General features: G+C 35.5%; 1 protein-coding gene across 1 annotated transcript in view; it reads right to left on the bottom strand.

Moving 5' to 3' along the window:
- VPS13D (vacuolar protein sorting 13 homolog D) overlaps positions 1-23,564 on the bottom strand; it is a 195,712-nt gene that overhangs the window by 139,168 nt on the left and 32,980 nt on the right. The window contains 15 exon segments of the mRNA XM_038377201.2: positions 977-1,183; positions 2,068-2,142; positions 3,010-3,238; positions 3,988-4,143; positions 5,681-5,814; positions 6,022-6,287; positions 9,278-9,487; positions 9,973-10,085; positions 11,300-11,471; positions 12,864-13,074; positions 14,221-14,449; positions 17,525-17,707; positions 19,503-19,683; positions 21,170-21,296; positions 22,587-22,677. Coding sequence (XP_038233129.1) covers positions 977-1,183; positions 2,068-2,142; positions 3,010-3,238; positions 3,988-4,143; positions 5,681-5,814; positions 6,022-6,287; positions 9,278-9,487; positions 9,973-10,085; positions 11,300-11,471; positions 12,864-13,074; positions 14,221-14,449; positions 17,525-17,707; positions 19,503-19,683; positions 21,170-21,296; positions 22,587-22,677 — 2,584 coding nt within the window.

The raw sequence follows: 23,564 nt of genomic DNA on the forward strand, positions 1-23,564 counted from the left end.
TAACTATCCTTTCCTTCACCATTTGTTCTAAAGCCTTGCATACTACGGAGGTCAGACTGACAGGTTTGCAAGTGCCAAGATCACTTTTTCCCCTTTCTAAAACATAGATGCAACATTAGCTATTCTCCAATCATAGAATACTACCTTGCTACCAGGCTCGCAATCTCATGAGCCAGTTATTTCAGTATTCTTAGATTGAAATCATCTGGTCCCTCTGAACTGAGTGCACTAAACTCTACATTTTTCTTCCACCTCAGATGTGGTAATTTCCATTTCTAGACACTCATTTCTATCAGCTCTACTGCCTTCATGCACCTATTCCATATTATCATCCCTACTGAAAACTGAAACAAAGTATTCATTTAGTTTTGAGGTCTCACCTAGATTATCTTTAATCCCTTTTCCATCCACACTGCAGACTGGCTCCACCACATACTTCCTTATTCTCTTTTTATTTATAGAACTAAAAAACCTCATTATTTTATTTTAATTTCCTTGACAAGACCTAATTCAGCTTGACTTTTAAAAAGTCTCTTTATTCTTACATTCTTCCTCACCAAAGCATGATGTAGCTTTCTTTGCTGATCAACCCTTTTTTCCATTCCCTATAGGCTCTCTGCTTACTCCCGAGTAAGGAGGAAGGAGGATGGGCGCAGCATCTTCCTATGATTCTGTTCAGTACTTAAAGCAGAGCACTAATCTAAATTAGTGCTTTTAGGCACTGCCACAATACAAATGAATGGCAACACCACCGCTATGCAATTTTAAAATAAGTTAATCAACGCTACCTTATTTTCGTGCTGTGCACTGACACACATCTGCTTACACATATTCCTCTGTGGAAATCATATACACAAACAGTTTCAAAAATCTTATCTGGCCCTAATAAAGGGAAACCCAAGCTATAAACATAAGTAGAGGAATTCTTCAATTTAGGGAAGTGATTAGAGGACAATTAAGAAAAATAAATACTCACGCGAAAAGGTTAACTCAGCTAGGGGAACATCACAATCCATGCAGTCATCAATGAAACAAATGCATACGCTTTCTGCTTTAATCTCCACTCCAGAGATCAACTGAACTGGCACAGTCCCCTGGCTATCTCGACGACCAGAGGCTAGCGAAAGGGATTTCAAAGGTTCGGCATTCTTAAACAACCAACTTGCTGCTTTTTTCAACTGGCCTTAACAAAAATAAGCAAACAATCAAAACATTTGCTATGCACATTATTTCAATAAAACATATTCATACAAAATAACCCTGAAAAGAAATCAAATGAATTCCCAACAAAACCAAAAAGTTATAGCAAAATGTAGAAGTGGTATAAGGTTTGTTTCTTTCATTTAAGAAAAACAAGGGAGATTAAGGTTAGGAAATATAATGGCACTCTTTTTTTATCAATACAAAAGTGATCTTTTAACGTGTCATACTGAGAAGCAACAAACTATTTTATTGGATTAAAATGTGACTGACTATACATGAGAAGGAGAATGACAATGTTGAAGAAACAAACCAAAAGAGAATTTTGTGCCTTAAGCTTTAAATTTCTTTTCCAGGTTGTGTGTGTAAAACTTTTACTGAGGAAAGAAGAAATGAAGAGCATGAAGATCAGCGTGTGTAACGGGGAAGAAGTAGGTGCAAGTGAGAAACACATGCAATGTAGAAACTGATGAGAATTTCTAGATAAAAAAAGTATTTTAGGATGTGGTGGGAGAAAATACACTTGATTCATGTAACAGCTTCAGAGAAACTGAAATCATGCTAAGTGGTAATTTGAATAAATATATTACCATAGTGTCTTTTAAAGTAAGATGTGTCATTCAGAGACAAACTCAAAAGAAAAGAATATTTAGGAGACAGGAAAGAACTAGCAGTAAGAGAATGAGAATATTTAAAAGATCTAGTTAAGATGACTATTTTTTGATAACTGCAGGATGGAAAATAGCTGCTTTCTATTTTGTCTATATATCAAGTGACTGCTAATTTGTCTGTTTTGATGCATTACGAGCCAGGCTCTCATTTACCAAAAGTATAATTGCAAGTAATAGAAAAATGACTTGGAATTACCTTCGCAAATCAAAAGAGCTTTACGACAATCATTCATACCAAATCCCAGTTCCTGAAGTCGAGCCAGCTGTACCTCTGTAATTAAAGAAACATTTAGCCAAACATTTGTCCCCAGATGAATTAGTTGCTTTTCTTTTTTGTTTTTTTTGTTAAAATGAAATGCATTATTGTTCAAAAATTAGTTTCCGTCTACAAGTGGATCAATGCTGAAAAGATAAAAGATTTCTACTTAAAAAACAACAACAAAGCATTAGGATTCAGGGATGTTTTAGGCCAAACGTTGTATTTTGTTTAATGTTTGTGAGTTAGAGCCCAAGCTAGATTTCAATTCCAGTAGGGTAATTTCAGTGTATGCACTTAATTTAATTCTGTACTAACAATTCCTGGATCCATTCATCAAATCCTTCTATGCTGTGGGGCATTCCACATCTACTTTCACATTTCCCCCATAATGTCTAAGTACCGTAGTAGAGAAGACAGAGTCTATTTCACTCTTGTGTATTTCCTTGTTTTCATAAAGTTACACTCCTAACTACACTAAAATTTTAGAAACAAAACTTTAACAAGCCTAACAACAGTGAAATGTTGCTAGCGGGGAGGGAGAGGCTGGTGATGCTTATTTTTAATTATAATTCTCAATAGAAACAATTTAAAAATATAGTATTCTCCTGCAGTGATTGCAACCTAAGCATTACTGCATTCTGCTGAAGTAGGAAGGCAAATACTGATTAAAATTGACTGAAGACTAAAATTGACTATTCTATTTTCACATTACAAGCAGAATTAAAGTTTCATCACTACTTGATGGCATCCATCACCATATCAAATTTTATATAATCAAGCTACAACCATCTGTTTTGCTAAAAATTACATCTGGCTTTACTCTGCAGAAGCCTCCTTAAGGCATGGAAAATGGCTTTAGTCTAATAGTTGAATGCATACCAAGAACAGGATCCAATATGTGTTTAGATGTGTGTCTGTTTTCAGATGTTGATGATGAGGTCTCATTTTCCCAAGATGAATTGGAAAGATTATTAGCAGCAGTGTCGGTATCCAAGACACAGGATTCAGGCACAGCACCACTAGTCTGCCCAGGGATGGACTTTGCAATGGACAAAAACAGCTGAACATCATTATAGGACAGTCTGATGTCCAGTGCTTGTAACTGAATCTAAAAGAAATTTAAAAATCCAATATGATTAAAGCTTTTAAATTGACAGTTTTTCCATTAATTTCCCTTTTGCATGTTATACATTGTAGCAACACACTGTCAGGATGAAGGTAAGAATAACCATATCAAAATCAGATGTTTGGGTTTCAAAGCCTTCATACTAAAAATGCCAAGTTTCCATCATTAACCAATAACATAGTAATTTTAAATATCCAACTACAGGATAAACCATCTGAACATGCTGAAGAACCCTAGATATTAGTATGATCCTGTCCAGAAAGGGATAAATCAAAATCCCCAATCAGGAGAGGAATTTCTGTTTTGATTTCAAGGGGCAAGGGGGACGGGGGACTCTAAATGTATTTCCTACAAGCAAATGTTAAGAAGATGATCTACAGAAAAATAAAGTTACTCTTTTACTAAAAACTTATGGCCAAGACCCAAAAGCTACAGTGTGACAGCTCTTGCTTTTTGTCACAAAGTTATTTTTTCCCTATTGATGTCCGAAATACATGTATTGAATACCCCTAAAAATACTAACAGAAATCATTATCCTTACCACTAAAAATATGATTCTGGCTTGTCTGCCTCTTCATTTTATCTTGAAAAACAATTTTGTCTTATTCTTTTCTTATGTCTATGACAAAGCATTATTCTGAATTCCCAAATGTGATGTACCAGTATAAAGTATTCTAGATTATTATGACAATGCCCATAAAATTTGTTTCAGTTACTTTCTTTGATCTTACCTCTAGAATGGGTGGGAAATCTTCACTATTGAATGCATCCAACAGTCCTGAGCCACGAGGGTAGGACGAATTCCCTACAAGTTCCATTTGAATATGTACAGGATCAATGATGGACAGTGCTGTGTCCTGCTCATTTCCCAGTCGGCATGAAAAAACCTAAATGGTTGAAATGAGTGCAAATCAAAATGCATGGCTACATTTAGCTCATGCAAATTTTGCTTCTGCTCTCAGCTGCCAGAATGAAGTTCTCAACTCCCCTTTTTATCAGTAGAGGGAGCAGACGGTTTTATCAAAACTATTTAAGGAAGTCTTTCCCTTTTACTTCCATTCTTAAATTCACAGGACACCATTTCATACAGAAACTAAGAGCTCAAGATGATTATTATTTTAAAGATTTTTGTCTGAATTTAGGGCTTATGAAAGGGGGCTGACTTAAGGCCTCCTGACACGGAAGTAAACTATGTCATCCACAAAACATGAGAAAGACAAAGGCAAGGCAAGCTTGCCCCCCATGCCACACCAAAATGCCAGATCTATAGGAGCTACTTTGGTTAGGTGGGGGGTAGGCAAGAAACTGGCTCAGTCTTCATGGCCCATTCAATCCTTGGTCTCTGATGAAAATATCAAAGTGGCCAATTAGTGTTGATTGTAGTGATGATTTTTTTCACATGGACATTTACCTACTGCAAAGCAGATTGAAACCAAACAATTTCAAGTATCAGAGGGGTAGCCATGTTAGTCTGGATCTGTAAAAGCGGCAAAGAGTCCTATGGCACATTATAGACTAACAGATAGTTTCAAGTATGCCACCAACAGCCATCAGATAACTAACCATCATGCCTCACGTGACCTGGATTTGAACTGGTGACCTAGATGAGAAAGGCTCTTATATCCACCCAACAGTTAAGTAAAAGTGTTTCAATCGCAGTTTCTTTTGTCATAATGATACTATTAGATTGGCAAAACTTTCCAAATCCCAAGCCTGAAAGGAATCTCAAATATGTTATCAGATAACATTTCTAGGTCTTAAATGCAAGAATATTTTTAAAGAGGAACCACAAATTTATAACCCTCATGTATCTGAGGAATCAAAGTTCAGATCAACTAGCTTCAAATCCAAAGGTTATATTTTATTCCGTGATAAACAGTTGGAATCAGTGCTATTGCAAGGTTAGCAACAATCCCCCAACCACTCCGAAACTAGTATGCAAACTAAATATATACAAATTAAAGATACAAGAGTTCCCTACTTCATACTATATATAGGTGTTCAGAAGTGAAATTTCCACAGGTATATATGAACAAAGCTTAACATAAAAATCAAAGACAGATATAATCACTAAATACCTGAAAAAAATATCATCTGAGCAATACCATTGCAGACAACAGTCCTTTGCAAATTCAAGTTTAAAGGTTAGGCCATTGAGAAGATGTATCTGACTGACAGTTTGGTGAGTTCCCAGCCAAATACTTTAACATTGTGGCAGAAGCACTGCAGAAATGACCTTTATATTGCAATGGGTTGAGAACATTTGATAAGGATATTAACAGGCTATGGTAAAGCACTCGAGAGACAATTTTAAATATATCCTGTTTGTCACAGCATTTCAATTGAAGGTTTATTAGTACAGCATCTTACTCAATTAACCCAACATTAGAATAAATGCTTATAAAATCCAAAAAGTCATCTTACCTCAATGCCAAACAAACTACCAGAGAAAGGACGATCCACCAATTTGGGCTTGTATGTGAGGACAGTAGTTCCTTTCAGAATAATTGCATTGGTATCAAAACAAGACATGTCTTCAACTACCACAAATTCAGTGCCTGACCAAAATAAACACTTAATTGTGAAACTTGACAACTTCATTTATACTATTTTTAAAATTTTTAGTAGAGGATTCTTAATTATCCATCCCCCAGGCACCTGAATTTACTCTGCTTCAGCATTATTCTGAGGAACGTAAATGTGACAGCTCCTAAAGACAAACAGTCTATGCACATTTGTGTAAGCATAAAACAATATATATTTACCCGTTACATTAATCTTGACTTCCAGTTGTTTTTCAGTAGTCACCTGGAGAGAAGAACGTTTTGTAACTACTCCACTCTTCACTGTTTTAGGAACTACAGTTGTTTCACTGCTATAACTGCGTTGTCGGGAAAAAGTCAGATTATCTTGCTTTTTAACATCACTGGGAGTATGTAGAAAGTCATGAACAAGCAGCAGCCAGTCAAATATTAAAAATACACGAAGGTTATTCAGAACAACTGTGAAACAGGAGGAATCCTTAGTAGATCTAATTTAAAAAAAAAAAAAAAAAAAAAGGGCTTGTATCATATCAATTTCACATGCTGTAAAATCTGTTCTTTAGTTCTAGCATCTGACCTTCCACCTTGGAATTAATTTTGATATTAAGGATCTATGTATCAGGTGAACAAGTAATATATTGGATTTTATGTGAATGTAATCAGCTTACATGTAGTTTTCTCAAAAAGAAAAGGAGGACTTGTGGCACCTTTAGAGACTAACAAATTTATTTGAACATAAGCTTTCGTGAGCTACAGCTCAAGGTAGCTCACGAAAGCTTATGCTCAAATAAATCTGTTAGTCTCTAAGGTGCCACAAGTCCTCCTTTTCTTTTTGCGGATGCAGACTAACACGGCTGCTACTCTGAAACATGTAGTTTTCTGGGACTCTATTAGAGATTTTTAAAAAGTCTGTTTTTTACATCAGTCTAAGTTTGTGAGCTTGCTGTGTGCATGTAAACCTAACAAATCAAAAACATCAAATCTTTTATGAAAACGAAATAAACAAGGAACAATGGTATAAATAGGGGGCTTCATGTAATTATAAACTAACTTATACAATCATCTTTACCACAATGGAAGTATTTTGTACAATGTCAACTTTTAAATTTTAAATGTTATTTTTGACATCTGTTCAGTATCACTTCTGATGTAGTGTGTGAGAAATTTAAACCTGGCTCAGTGCCTCTTAAAAAGATTGGAGATCAATTTGTCTCCTCTCACACTCTGACCACATTTTGTAGCACAGGCAGCTTCTTTGTCATTCAGAAAAAATGCTACCTTAACTGAACTTTTTAGCACCACATTTTGAATATCCCTTCTGGAGGGACAGAAAATTTGACTTAATTATCTGGAATGTCAATTATGTCTAGTCATGTTAACTGGAAAATATTTCAAATATTTAAAGACCCATGAATTTATTTTCTGACACATTCTAAACTGTACAGTCCCTAAAGAATCATAATTCCTGTGTGAGAAGTGACATACATGCCCAGCCTTTAACAGTAAAATCCTTTCACCCTCACTGGTTCTCTGGGATATTTCCTAAGGCAAGAGCCAGGGTAAGACTATCACGTAACCCTGCAAAACCTTTTATCTAGTGCCAAGGAGATATTCAGCGATGAACAAGTAAAAATTGTGCAAACGATTAGTAACTATATTTCATATGATGTGATCTCAACAAAGCTACAATCTTTAATGTTCAAACTAACTCCCCTTTTACAAAAATACTAGGGTCAGTCACAATCATTTCATAAGATTATATGAAGCACTACATTTGAAAATATGCAGTATAACCATAATAATAGTTCTTGCTAAACATCTATCGCTATTCTAAGTAAGTTAAAATAGACCAGTGTGCCCTCGAAGAAGCAGAGGTGTTTGCAATTAGGGGGTACATCAAGTCATCTAGATATTTGACTAATTTTACAACAAGCTATATAAAAAGCACTAGCAAAGTCAGTACAAACTAAAATTTAATACAATGGCTTGTTTATAATGCTCTGTATGCTATACACTGAAATGCAAGTACAATATTTATATTCCAATTCATTTATTTTATAATTACATGGTAAAAATAAGAAAATAAGCAATTTTTCAGTAAAAGAAGTATGCTGGGACAGTTTTGTATTTTTATGTCTGATTTTGTAAGCAAGTAGTTTTTAAGAGAGGTGAAACTTGGGGGTATGCAAGACAAGTTAGACTCTTGAAAGGGATACAGTAGTCTGGAAAGATTGAGAGCCACTGAAATAGACAAAGCCATCAAATGTTCCTGATCCACTTTATTCTACACAGTTACAGTACAATATATTCCTTGACCCTATGTAACAAATATTTATATTTACACAGGTACCTGTTAAGTCTTATAAGATACAGGCCTTCAAAAAGCTTATGTATGATGAACTGTTAATGCAACATACTACAAAAACTGGTATCAGTCTGCGTTCTCTAGTGACATTCATAAGAAAAGCTCAAAGCATTTCGCAAACACTAATTGAGCTGCACAACACCACCATGAGGTATCGCACTAATTTTATGAAGTGTTAAAGAGTTAGACGTCAAATGACTTGTCTCAGCTCAGTCAGTGAATCTGTGCCAGGACTCGGAATACATCACACAAGAGTCTTACTTCCCTCTCCCTTCCTTTAACCAACGAGACAACACACACCCACTCATAAAAAATAAGAAAAAGATGTCTCATTTAGAACTCTAAATGTTGCCATGTGCAAAATACATGCATTTTTCTTACATGATTACATTATGATGAGGTACCTTACATTTCAAACATATAATTAGAACTGGACAAAACTCAAACTTCTGATGCTTTCAAGTATTCCAAGAGAATTACATGAACAAAGACAGCACGTAAAGACCAATGCCCACTTACATGAGGGAGCATGGGGATTTATTGTTAAAATATGTTATGTAGATGAGGAGCCATTTCTGGATCTATTTAACTCCCCAAAAAAGGAAAGGATGACATCTACTGGAAAGTTATTTTAACTGCCGGTGCATAAACCCTTTGAATAAAAATTCCATAATTTAAATACATATGATATGTATGAATGTATGTACATAATAAAGACTTCATTTGTAGGCAGGTAATTTTTTAAAAAAATTATAAAATGTAAGAATAAAGAAGAGTTTATGATGAAGAAGAAATACTGATGTTATCTGATTATAAAAGCCACTTCACCTTGAATTGTCCCTTGAAATGTGTTAACTACTTACGCTAAACTCTCTGTCCCATCTTATCTTTAGCTGTGACACTGAGTAAGTTTCCCAGACTTGAAGTAGAGCTCTGTGTAAGCGCAAAAGCTTGTCTCTCTCACCAACAGAAGTTGGTCCAATAAAAGATATGACCTCACCCACCTTGTCTCTCTTGTTGACTGACATCACAACACTACTGCACATATATAAAAAAAAATATTCATTCATACATCAATATGATATAAAGAAAAGAGCTCTTGGATTCACCTACCTGAAATGTAACTCAATCTGTATTGCTTCTTTATTACTGCTGTTCTTTGATGACTGAAAGATGCAGTTGAACACATTGGGCATGCCTAGGGTTGTCTTCTGCCCAGCATAACGAGTGTCAAATGCCATCATAGAATGTGAAACTAAGTTAACTGATTTTGTTTGATTTGAGAAACTCTCAAAAAGCAACTTGGATTTCTTAAAGTCAAACCTGGCAGGTTCAAATGAAAAGAAAAATCATTAATTCTTAAGAGTCTTTCAACATATACGCCTACAAAAAAGAAGAACCATGGACTCTTAAGAGTCCATGAAATGCGGACAGGACTTCTGTTTTTAAAAGATTAACCTGAAAGCCCTTCAATTCACAAACTGCATGGAATCCCATCCGTCTTGGAAGGATAAAGGGCTGAGTCAACCCATCTGGGATTTGAACCCTTGGGTTTTTCATGCAAAGCTCAAATATTAAGTGACGATTCTTATTCCAAAATACAACTTGGGAGAGGTGAGGAAATTAAGAGGTTTAGAGTAATACAATACTTTCCCATCAAACCATCTAATTCAGACTCCATCTAGCTTATGCATTCTGTACAGATATTTAAGTATCAATTTGTATAATAAATCAGCATACTTTATTTCTTTCATATCATAACGTTAATAAGCATTAATTCAAACTAAAAGCAGCAGTCAAAGCCATACCTGGCTAATGAGCCGAGTCCATCCTTTCCTTTAGGTTCAACCAGTTCCAGACTCACATTAACCATGTCAATAAGGAAAGACATACAGGTATACACTTCTCCACTCAACACAGTCTGCAAATGGAAAACACCAAGATTCCTTATATAACACCTTGGTTATTTCAGATCCTTGATTTAAGAATTTTCTAATGAGCAAAATAAGCAAACATTTATGAGGTCTTATACAGTGTTTTCTCAGCTAAACTTGATTAACATACTTCAGAAAAATTAAATTTTAGAACAATTGTAACCACAAACTAAAATAAATGTAATTCAGTTCCACAGTAACATCAACTAACCTGTTATATTGGTTTTATAAAAAAGAATAATTTCAAATTCCTTCTATAATGAACATAATTTTGTTACCTGTGAAACAATTTCATTTATTTATTTATTTTAAATACTGTACTCTCCATGCCAGGCTTTTCACCAAAGCTCTACAGGAAACAGCAACCCAATTACATTTTCAATTCCAATTAATTCCCTTCCATGGAAGCTTTAAACTTTAATCTCAAGTACTAAATCAAATTATTAACTAGTTAAGGATGTGCTTTTTAAAAACAAAACACTTATATGGTACACATATGAGTACTAGGAAGGATTCACGTAGCCCTGTCTAAAATCTTTGGGGAACCCTGTGAGTTTTTGGTAAATTTTCAAACATGTAAAATTTGCTTCCATGGTAGACAGGGGATCGGTGTGCTGTGGAGAAAGTACTCGGGATCCCCACAAGGTACAAAGATTAAATTTGTTATTCGGCTACTCCTTCCATCTAACCAATGACAAACACCGATTCATTCCAGATGGTGTGCTGTCAGGTCTTTCTGGAAGGATGGTATTTGATGCTGTGCCTAATGAGTAGGGAACATTCAGGATGCTACAAGGCATCTAAGAAAAACCAAACTAGAATTTCCACTAAAACTCACAATTTTCATGTTTGTTATAATAGTGAACACTTTTTAAAAAAAAAAGTCAGCATGCCTGTTTAAATGCCACCATCATTCATGGACGATTACTACTGTTCATAATCTCTTTGCAAAACAATTCTGAAAACCGCAGTGACAATAGCAGGTTATGACAGAAATGACACACATGCTCCTCTTTATTCCTTGAATTGCTCCTGAGACAGAGAATTCCCAAATACATTCAAACAAACAGAGAGCTTCACAGCTGCCATTGTTCTTTAACTAAAATTTTTACCTACCAGTGAAACAGTGTCTTTTAACAAACTCTAGACAGGACTTTTTTGCGCATGTTTTTAACCTAATAGAACTCAAAGTTTATCTCACGTGAATTCTTGGATCCTGCAGATCATAAGGTCGCATAAACTCTTCTATAGGTTCCCCAAGGTTATTCTCTAATAGTCCTCGAATCAGTTTATATTTACTCAGATCCAGAGAACAATGGACTGATGACAGATTGCCATGAATTGATAGGTCTGGAACTACATGACTCATCTCCCTACAAAAGAGAAAGAATCAATGTCATCAAACCTTCAATTGAAATGCCTACTGCTGTGGAAAAAACAAACAAAAAGAAAACAGTTCCACAGAAAGAGTTCCACCTCCCTGATTGAACTGCAGCATCTCTCATCCAGCTATGGGTTTCAATGGTATAAGAGAAGATGGCAGATATTCTTCCATCCAAGACATATCACCAATTTAAGTGACAAATCAGACTCATTATTGTGTTTAAGTATTTTAAGGTAAAATTTTCAAAAGCACCTAAAGGACTTAAGTGCTGAAGTCTCATTGAAAGTCAATGGGTCTGACTGAAGCACCTAAGTCAGTTAAGTGCTTTTGAAAATTTTACTTTAAGCCTAAAAATTACCAAAGTTCTTGATTACTTTCTAGATAAATATAAAATAATTAAAAGAATTATAGACATTCAAGAAAATGCTTAAAGCTTTTTTTTTTTTAAACACTTATTAAAAAACCCAATATGTTAAGGCTTAATACTACCCCCCCTCCCCCACCTTCAAGGTGTTTAGTACTTTGCACATTGGCCAGCTTCCAAGGCTTGGGGGGTAGAGGGGATTTGCTAAGAGCCTTGTGCCTGTAAGACTGGGTTTCTGATCATCAGATGATTGGAGCTGAGTGAGGATTCTTGTTTGGAGTAATTCCTAATTGGCTCTGCCTCTCCACTGCTGGGAGCTTTCTTGAAATATCCTCTAACTCCTTCCACTCAGGCTTAGAACCAGCTGATGGAAAGCAGAGTGCACTGGAAGAATAGGCCTGGAGAAACAAATAGGAGGTCAAAGTGGAACCAGTGGGGGGAAAGGGTAATTAAAACCACTTCTGCAGTAGGAAGGAAAGTTAGTTAAGAGAGAAATGGAGTTTCCGCTGATGGGGAAAGGAGGGGGAAAAAAAAAAACAGGAGAGGATTGGGAGAAGGATTTACTGGGAAAATTGGAAACTTCAGTGAAAGACAATATAACTCAGCCTAAGAGCTCTTAAGTGGAGCATGGAGCCTTTTGTGAGCAGTGGCCTGTTTTTCAGAGATACTAAGCATTCAGTGATTCCAACTGAAGTCAGTGCCAGACAAAGGTACTCTGCACCTCTGAAAATCAAGGAACATACTTACGTTGTTCAATATGACTGAGTATTTAATCCTAGACACCTAAATTTGATTTTTTTTTGTCCTTATTTTCAAATATATATCAAAAACTATAGTGTGAAGTGCTTCTTATCATATTTACTTACAAACTGCTGAGCTGTGTAACATGGGTAGCAATATTTCAAAATATCAGTAAAAATAGGGGGGAAATCTAAACTATATAATCTGTTGTAGGGTTAACAATATACATTAAACCACAGTACAGAGTAAGAAATTATCCAGATAACTATAACTCACTTGTCTAAGTTTCTCTCTACTTGCAGCTTCAATTCAAAAGGTTCTGTTAAGAGACTTCCTCCTGTCTGCCTGACAAAGTAGGAAGGGAAGGTCAGATCTGCACTGGTGTCCTCCATAGCCTTAGAATACTCTCTAGAGTACCTCTCTGCAGCAGATATGTCCATGTTCTGCAGATCAACCACAATGCAGTCTAACAGGCAGATATGATCCTCTGTAAGAGTATACAAGATTCATATATCAAGCAAGATTAAAAAACATTCTGAACTAATGAAACCACCTACTTTACTGCAGAAGAAAGTTGACATTATTATGGAAATAATTCTGTTCTGTTTATGCTCTTATGCTGCTGCATCCAATGCCGTGGCATTTGATGCACATAAGCATTAACTCATAGGTATTACACCATGAATTCCTCAGTTATGTGGGTGCAGAATGTGTCACGGAATCCACTTCATGCAGCAAAATTGTGCACCAGAATTTAACTTTCATGTTTAGGCAAAAGTTATGTTTCTAATCCTTGTGAGTGCAAACAACCTTAAAAACATGAATCATGTAGTAACATCTTTGAGTTTCCAGACAGAAGGGGGGAGACGGACTTGTAAACTTCCCCACTCTTCTCAATGAGTTGTTAATTCTGAAACCTAAAAAACATACATACAAATCTCAACATTGTTAATTTTATCACTGCTGATCATTTAAAGCCCAACCTAATTCCCACTGAAGACAACAGAAATGCTTCCATTGACTTCAGTGGGAGTTGGATTGGACACCATTAACTAACTCATGCCCACAAATCTAAACTGCTTATTACTCATTCCCAGAAACCTAAATCCCAAATATCCACTATTCTGCCGCCCAAACCTTCAGCTACCTCCTTCCTCTATAATGCAGTTATGTCCTGCCAATACGAAAATCTGTGGCCTGAAAATATGGGAGAGCATACAATAACTTGAATATCAAAATAGGACCTAAAGTACTGGACACATTTTTAGTTTTCATATTTTTTTAAATCTTAAATGAAACCTTCGATTTTGAAGTACAACTCTGGGCAAGCAGTGGATAGGGAAATCTATCTAGGTTTTTTTCACCATGGCACTCAAATGCCTTTCCTCTTCTGTTCCCAGGTTTCTGTTATCAATGATATTATGCTACAGTGAAATGAAATTTAATTACAAACTGTACAAAAAAAGGAAGGACAGACATTTCTATACCCTTCACATGAACAGTAGCAGACAGAAAGGTCAACCCTAAAATCATGAAGTAACCATGCCATATAAGGCATCTCCTAAACTAAAATGAATAATTAATATTAAAAGGAGGAAGAGTTAAGTAGGCTATTCTATTATCTCTCACATACCTGGACTGTGAGGGATTTGTGCAACAGGTGATTTTGGTGGGTGTCCTTGCTGCTTAGTCAATGTACTCAGTCCAGACTCACTTTTCAGATTCATAATATTTGTTCCAGAAGATGATTTCATGAATAACCCTTCTTTCAGGCTCATGACCCCCTTCGATTCATCTGCACTTGTTGTTTTCTTTATGCTGTGTTTTGGGGTTCCCAGTGGTGAAGAAAATGGAACAGAACCCTGGTAATGAAAGGAATACAGTGAGTTACAACAGAGATTGGACTTCTAATTTTAAAAGAGATTAATACATTAAGTATTCATGAAGTAATTTTCTAAAAAGTATAAAGGGTGGAAGCTGTGACATAACCACTAACCATAAACAAAGTCATCTATTTGAAAAACAAAGTGTCACTAAAAATTGTGGCCCACCTTAAATATTATAACAGTTCCAAAATGAAGTCATATGATCACATATGAGCTCTTTGCCTGCTTTTAAAAAACCTCAACAATTTTTCACTAGAACAAGATTTACAGTACAATACATTTACTAAAATAGTAAAAAAATCTACACAGATATTAATGTTTTTTAAAGTTTCAGAAAAATATTTCATTAAAAATTATTATTAAGGGGGGTGTATTTTGGATATTTCTGATGTAGCTGGAAGTGTCAGATTGCATACATTTTATGATCAATTTTGTGCTAATTATTTTCAGGCCTTTGATCACTTGGGTAAAATGATGACTGCTGTAGAGTCAAAGTTGTTGTTGTTTTTTTTTTGTTTTGTTTTGTTTTTACATAGTAACTACTCTTATAATCATATTCCTCAGATGAGGAATACTGTGAACAGCAAATTACTACAAAAATCATAATTTATTCATTCATTTATAGAAATGTTAAAAATGGTGCCTTTCTATATGCTCTAGGCACCTTTAACATAACAAAAATGCATCTTAAGTGCAGCAAAATAATTTAAGGTAACTCCCCACTCGTAAACACCTTCAAAACTCAAATCTCTTTGCCTCAGAATAATTTCCCATCTTTATAATTACAATTCCCCAGAAAGAGGAGGAGCTTTGTTTATGTTTGTGTTTAGTATTATACCTTTTCTGCTTCACTCAGATTGTAAAAGTTTCATGCACTAGAGTTTTCCATCTTCAAAAGACAACATTAACATCAGAGAGTTGCAAGGGACCTTACTAGTTCAAACCTACATGAAAGGTTGGTTGTTTGTTTTTTAATTTATCTGGGTTTTCAGAACAGTGGGAAATTAACTAAAAATATGTTAATGTTATGGGGTCTATTCCCGCATTTAATGTTTGAATAGCTCTCACTGAACACTACTGGGGGTTACATACCTTCTGTATACCCCCAAATCCAATTCAAAGTTATCTTTGTAGGTTTGGGGTTTTGTTTTTTTTAAAAAAAAACATACCTCTTAGATTTAACTACATTTCATCTGCCTGAGCTAATTGCCACCCATTTTCCCCCATTTGCTTCAGCAGTCTTGGATTTCTCACTTTCCTGCCCCTACAGTGCTACTACTAGAATTTGCTCTTTCACTTTTGCACTGTATTTGAGACGTTACAGAATGCTACCCCCTCTCATAAGCCATTAAATAATTTTCATATCTTTAAATTTTTCCTCAAAACCTTCCTTTTAGCTTTAAATTAGGAATTTTTCTAGCTGTAAAGTTTAAGGCATTTTTGGACTGGATTCTTCATATGCAACTTTCATCATATCCCTAATTAATAAAAAAAGTTAAAGAAAAGAACATGCAATCGAAAAATCATGTCACAACACCCATGAATCCACCAAGTTAGGTAAAAAAATCCAAATACGGTCATCTTCAGGCATGTGTGAAAAACTTATTTCTCCTAAGTGTAAGAACACTGCAAAATAAACTCAAATCCAATCCTTATGGAATTCTACAAAATCACTGCAACAAAAAAATGCACCTTTTTTAATATATAAACTAACTAACGAGTGCTGAATTCCACAATGATCTTTTTTCTTTAAATGAACACCTCACACCTCTGCAAAGATGTATTAGTACCTCACGTAAAATGGGATCCTTGTATGCACTGCTTTGCAAAATCAAATCCTCAAAAACAAATGAGGGGCAGGGAAAAAAAATTTCAATTAAAGGCCCCAAATGATACACACATCTTCTATTATTCAACCTTTATTAATACAACTGCTTATGCAAAGGATTAAAGTGATTGATGGTCACACAGCTTCTCCTGAATCCCCAAATATTAATGTAAACCCCATTTTAATCTGTTAATGCAGCAACATTGCAGCATGTCATTTCACCATTAGAATTCCATTATCACCTTGTAGTAGACACACCTCACATTCCCTGCTGGCCATCTCAGCCACAGTTGGGGGAAGAAATGACGATAAAGGATCAGAGGCACCAAGTATCCCGAAAGCAAGGGATCGGTCTCAGTTTGCTACAAGTCCACTGTCCAAACCAGTGGAACAACATTTTTGAACATCAGTAGAAGGGGGAACAGTGTTTGACACCGGCTACCAACAGTTCATTTTTATGCTGCAATCACAGTCTGTCAGCCCTTTTCCATTTCTCCTGCCAAATGCTGCTTTCTATAAGTAACTGATCCCAAACAACCTACTTCGGAGGTAGAGATGGAATAGGAGGGCTCCACGTACATTCCCTCCCACAAATCACATTGCTGCCCTTCTCAATATCAGCCTCGTTTAATTTGAGGAAGGAGAAAATACATCACACCACTTCTGCTCTCAAAATCCTGGCTTATCAAGCATATTCTAGTTATTCTTGGAGATGTACCCCTACTTGTCTCTACTGACCCAAGGGGAATTTTGTCTGACTTATGATGGCAGGCTCGGATCCTGACGTTAATGACTAACTATTGGAAGAGGACTGGCAGCCGCGCAAAGGAATTGAAGGACTTTTTGCACATCTCATTCAATATTCTGACAATTAATTTTATTAGCAGCAAAATAGCTAAGATTGTAATGCAAAATATGGGAAAAAAAAACTTGATGGAGATGGAAAAAACTTGTTGGAGGTGGGAACCAGAGCTCAAAGTCATTACACTGACCTTCAAAAGAAAAACATGCGGTCGATTGAAGTACTGTTTTCCATTTTATCCTCTAGAGTGTGTTGTGATGAAATAGTCTGTGGGTATGGAGAACTAAAGAAAATTCTCTTGAAACTTCAAAAGACCTTTCCACATTTAGATAAAGAGCTAAGATTGATGCATTAAAAAAAAAAAACATCAATAGTAGATATTCTTTCAATTCAGAAAGATAACATACAAAATTGTTCTTACCTTGTCTTTTAATGAGAAGGTACCTGGGCTGCCTGCAAAGAGAAACCTGTTCTTGACTTTTAGTTTCCCAAGATTAGCCACAATAAGATAGTTAGACTTGGAGCTTTCGGGGATGAGGAGGACAGGAGCACCAGCTTCAATGTCAAGAAAAACTCGGGAGGTTCGCTGCGCCTGATCTCTCACCTGGTGGAATAAAACGTCCAATTTAAAATATACTTTCAAGTGCCACAGAATAATTTACCAGGATGTAATCATTTTTGGTAATCCTGTAACACCACTAGGCATTTTTGTAATTTCTCTTTATATAATCTTTTTAAAAAGGTAAGATTTATTTTCTACTGCTTCTAGCATCTAATATGAAATAGCTTCCTCCTATGATGTTTTTGACCATAATATTATTAAAATACATTCAGAGGTAGTCCAATTAAAAATTGGCTAGTTTACTGACAAATGCTGATGACAGCTAACATTTATATTAATTTAAGACCAAATAACTATATATAGATGGACAGAAATCTGAGAAACTATAAATTTTCTCCCCACCTACAATAGCGAATTCTTGTTTAAACTATAGAGAAACAGATGACTGGTTTGGAAAGAAAGGGCTGTGACAAACGCTGTGAAAACAAGCCAGAAGTCATGTGGAAGACAAGAGTAAAGCATAAAACATTTTACTGTCCCAGCCAAACTCAAGTATGTATTAATATGGTACACTGAAGTAAAATTGAACTATATATAAAAAAAATTAAATTTCAGTTTAGCTACAAATTGTTGTTTACAGTCATCCGAGATTGAAAGGAAGTAAGTAATCACGTCTGTAAATCATTACAGTTGACAACACTTTTCATCAGCTCTTTATTAGTGAAAGCAGATTAGGCTGAAATTTGATCAGCAAATGAAAGAGTTTTTATCAGTTTACTTCAAATCAGCCTAATTAAACCAACTAGGATTAAGGATTCCAGAGAGAATCAGGCATTCTTTGCAACACACAGAAGTACCAATTTAATTCAGAAAACAGGGAATCTGAGCCAGCATTTACTGTTTCACCTTCAGAGTTTACCCTTGCAGTCAGACAAAAGCACACTATAATCAATCCCCTTTCTCACAGAGGCCAGTGAAAAACAAATTAACCATATGTAATATCTCTTCATTTCCTGACATAAATAAATAAGCTCCACAAATAAACGTATAAAAGTGCCAAATAAGAAGCCATGAGAAATTCTTTATACAAAGTCCAAAATTCTCATATATTTTTCATAATCAAAAGAAGATGTGCTATGAAAATGACTGTTTGTATATTTTCAGAGTATTAGTCCATTACATTTCTGAAAAAATATTTATATTACTAAAATAATACTCAATCACTTAGTAAATAAGATCCAGATACAGTAAGGATTAACTTTCATTGGTTAGAGTGAGAACAATTTAGGACTTCATATGTTACAAATTGAAAAGATCAATTAGATCATCAAATCCATTCCCCTGTAAAGTTGGGATACATTTTCCTGATAAATTCACCAAGTAGAATTTCCACAAGAGATGGATGATTTTATTTATCATAATACAGGTGCAACACACAAGACAGCTGGTAACAGACTGATTGATCTTTATTTCTTGGCCCCAGTCGCAAATATGGGTCAAGATTGCAACAGGTTATATGCCATCATATCACAGGGATTAGCAACCACTGACATGTCTGACTAATGTACACTGCCACATGCCCATTTAAATGGAATTTTTGGGGGGAAATCAGAAATGGTTTCCAGTAAATTAGATCCCTCATAACATCTAATATGTTAACAGTGTTATGCATCTCCCGCAATCCTTGGAAATCAGACCTCATTACAGCCTAGTACTTCTCAGGTTACTATGAGGTGATCCAATAAAACAAAGTGCATGCTGTATTTCAACAGCAAGGAATGTCTACAGTAAACTAAGAATGAATGTAAAAAAAAAAAACAAAACAAAAAAAACATACTGTTTGTCCTTCAATCGCTGCTCTCTGGCGCCCTAGGACATCCTGAAGCTGAGTGAAATGTTGGATGAAAGACACCACCTCCGCCTGAAAGCGCTGAGTATGCACATACTGAACCGATGCCATCCGCAAGCTGACACGAATATCACACTCTCTTTGTAGCAAAGGATCAGGTTGCCCATATCTGTGATAAAAAATAAAATATTGAAGATCATACAAAAATTAAAAACCCCTACATTTTTAATTCACCCACGATTGAGCAGCAACATTTGCAAATTTCTGTTTCAATGAAGTGACAATTTTAACTTTAACAGTACCTTACATTTGCACAATTAAAAAATGAACTTCGAGGACAATTTGAATGAATAAATTCTTAAGTTAGGATTTAGTTATTTTGCAGGTATAAATACCATTGTAATTAAATTAAGCTAGCAGAAAAAAAAATGAAATTCTGAGTTTTGATTGCTACTCTATCTTTAACTTAGTAGGTCATGCCTACATTCAACAGATATCCAGAACAGAGATATTTTATCTCTCAAATACAGTATTATGCGTTACAATACTTAGGTCATAAGTGACAAGAAAAAAAGAGAAGAACATTGAACTCTGAATTTCAATGTGTTCTGTTGGTTTAAGTTAATCTTAATGCCGTCTGAACAATTTTTAAATCTACTTATTTTCTAATGACAGAATATGAAGAAAAGATATTTAAAATTGAAACACCCAAAAACATAGCACAAAATGGCATTTACACTAAGCAAACAGCTTTAGGAAGTACATAATATTGAAAAAGCCTAAGTCTAAAATGTAAGTGAGACCAGTGGAAACGAACTTACTACAGTTCAGAAATGGTACCAGAGGTATAATTTATACTGAATGGGAAGTTTTGAGGACACAAAAAACCCAAATGTCATTAGAATAGTTCAGATTTTTATCATAACACTAGCTGATCCCCCTGAAGGGTCAAAGCCTGCTGGAATTGTGACACTGAAGGAGGTCCCCTCTCTCCCACATATCTTCCCTTCTCACTTCCTCACTTGTATATGCTCTGTAGCCTGCCACTACAAAAATATTCCATCCTTTAGAGGGCACTACACACACAGCCCTAGGCTAAATCTAAAGAGGACCATGGGGTTGCCTGTATATACTTTTCATGGGTCTGATGCGGAGTTCCTTAAAATGAGAATTTTGCCCAGTATGTCAATGGGAGCTTTGTTTTTGTAAGGAACTCATGATGCGGTCTAGTGTGTTTATCTACACAACATGCTGCTTTCTAAAGTTTTAAAGTTAACTTTTGCTCTAATAATAATATCTTTGTTTAACATTAGTTGTATCAAATGACACAAAACTGTTCAGTTTAAAAAAACAAGTTCTATTTTATTTAGGGAAAGGTCAAAATTCTTTTTGTTTTTCAAATCACGCTTGACAGAACCATAAGCAACATTTTAAAAAAATTCCTTCGCTGCTGTGTGTTGACAGATACCCAGCATCAATTAAAATTACCAGTCAAACCCCCTAAAAAAAGTTTGCAACAGATACAAGAGTACATTTTTAACATCACAGGCTTTCAAGATAGAGCACTTTATAAACTGAACATTCGAATTTTTTTTGATGTTTTGTTTAATAACCCTGCTAAACATTGTGCAACAAGAAAATGTTCCATTTCATACTTGTAAATTTGGAAAATGAGTGCCTCTTCACCACTTGTAGTGAAACGTTCTCTGTAAAACTCTCCATGAGAGGTAAGATCACTTAGGGACAGGCTTCCAATGCTTCCCTGTAGGGCTAAATCTCCATCTAAAAAACAAAAAAAAGACCATTTATTATCTATCTTTGAGGATATTAATACTAATTAACTCTCTGTAGTAAATCCCTTGTTATTGTGTAACGGGCTTACCTTTACTGGGATAACCTAGACCTTTAACAGACTATTGAACAAAAGTGATGGGAAAACACAAAATCTCACATTCCAAAATCAAAGCAAATCACTCCTACAAGTAACAAAAAGATTGTACTAATCTAAACAATTTATGTTGCCAAAAATAAGGTTTGCATATGTAGTTTAATAATTACATTTCAACCCCATGACTAAAAATTGAGATGTATATACATTCTGAAAACTAAACATTTTATAGATTTGAAAAAGATCTCTCTCATTGAGAAAATCAGTCACTTTTTATAAAACAGAACAAAAAAGGTTTCAAAAACTAAACAGATTTAGATCTTAGCTGATCTCAGCACCAAGAATTAAGTGTTCAGCATGCTACAAGTGATGCAAAAGTTCCAAAAAGAGGTTGTTGTGAGAGTAATCCTCCAAACCTAGCACCCAATGCTGCACAATATGCTGGAAGTTAACTTTAAAATATGACAACACACATGTCTGGATGGGATTAATTTATAAAACTGGAAAAGAATGGCTGCAAGACTGTTTAAAACAGAATAGTTGTGCACAACAACCATCTTTCATTTATATAAAAGGTTTATAAAAAAACTAGACTGGCAGGATATAAATGGACATTTACAGAAAACGAACTGGTTCTAATCATTTGTGGAACCTCCAACTACTGGGAGTTGCTTAATCTCTAAACCCCTTGATTTAAAACAGTAAGCCCTATAGTTTTCAGTCTTAAGAGGGTATTCCTATTTCAGTGTTTGCAGGGAACACCATATGACACAAGACAAGTCATGTGTGGAAAAACACTGAAAGCTACCTGATGCAGTGATTTAATCAATACCAATTAACCACTGAAAGTCTGCATTAAAATTTGCCTGACCTGACAAGCATAAACAAGCTCCCAGTAAAGGAAAACCAATTCAAGACACTATTCCAATGCAAAAAGAAAAGGAGTACTTGTGGCACCTTAGAGACTAACAAATTTATTTGAGCATAAGTTTCGTGAGCTACAGCTCACTTTGAAAGCGTATGCTCAAATATATTTGTTAGTCTCTAAGGTGCCACAAGTACTCCTTTTCTTTTTGCGAATACAGACTAACACAGCTGCTACTCTGAAACCTATTCCAACGCAGTGATTCCTCTCCTTCTAAATTGTATGCATTTTTAAAATGTTCACCACCACCTATACTCACCAATCATTTCCAGATACGTGACAAGTTTTGACACATTAGCTTTAGCTAGCTCACTGGTCGTCTGATTCAACACTAAGGATAGGGAATGAACCTGGTCAAGCAAAAACAAACAGATTAGTAGTATGTAATATGATCACATAACTGGAACCAACTCTGAACTGATCTAAAGAAGTGGAAGGTAAAGGCTCTCTTTCTCTCTGTTATTGAAAACAAAACCTCAATTTTAAGAGTGAGAACTTTTGCCTTTAACACCCATATCATCCCCTTCACAACCTCCACGCAACAAGACTATCTTCCTTGCCTGTCTTTCTGATCATCTGAGCCCCCTCTTGGAATTCCTCATTGTCACTCATTTCTCCATTGTATAAAGTTTAAGGTTTTTGTCCTTACTCTCAAGGTCCTTCACAACTCTGCCCATCCTTCCATAACTGCTAGTCTTTTACTGCATTGTCCAGCCTTCGAACAAGTATTAACTACCCATTTTTCCATTTCTCCCACAGCTGCCTTTACACTTTCCTCCAAGTACCCATTATACGTGTAACGTCCAACTGAACTAATCTCTAAGTCCACTACCCTATCCTCCTCCATATGCCTTTTCAAGACACACTTTTACTGTGACTCCTAAATGAAATCAATCCACTAACAATGGGTAGATCAGGAGGTGGGTGTCATCCTTGTTAGTAGACATTTATTTACATTAAAAAAAAAACAAAACATTCAAATTATTTGGAACCCCTCAAGTGGTACACTCAGTTATCCTTTGTAACTACAAGGACATATGATTACCTTGGTCCTCCTTCCCTTTCCCTCTTAACGTTTTTGCCTTGTCACAATTAGACTGCAAGACCCTTGGAGAAAGAACTGTATTCTTGTGTGTCTATACAGTGTCTAGCATAATGAAGCTCCAATTTTGACTGGGGTCTTTGGGACCTAGATGGGTGCAACAATTACCTGATTAGTCTTATAAGAATCATTGGG

Source organism: Dermochelys coriacea, chromosome 18, assembly GCF_009764565.3.
Source record: "Dermochelys coriacea isolate rDerCor1 chromosome 18, rDerCor1.pri.v4, whole genome shotgun sequence".
NCBI classification, from domain to species: domain Eukaryota; kingdom Metazoa; phylum Chordata; order Testudines; family Dermochelyidae; genus Dermochelys; species Dermochelys coriacea.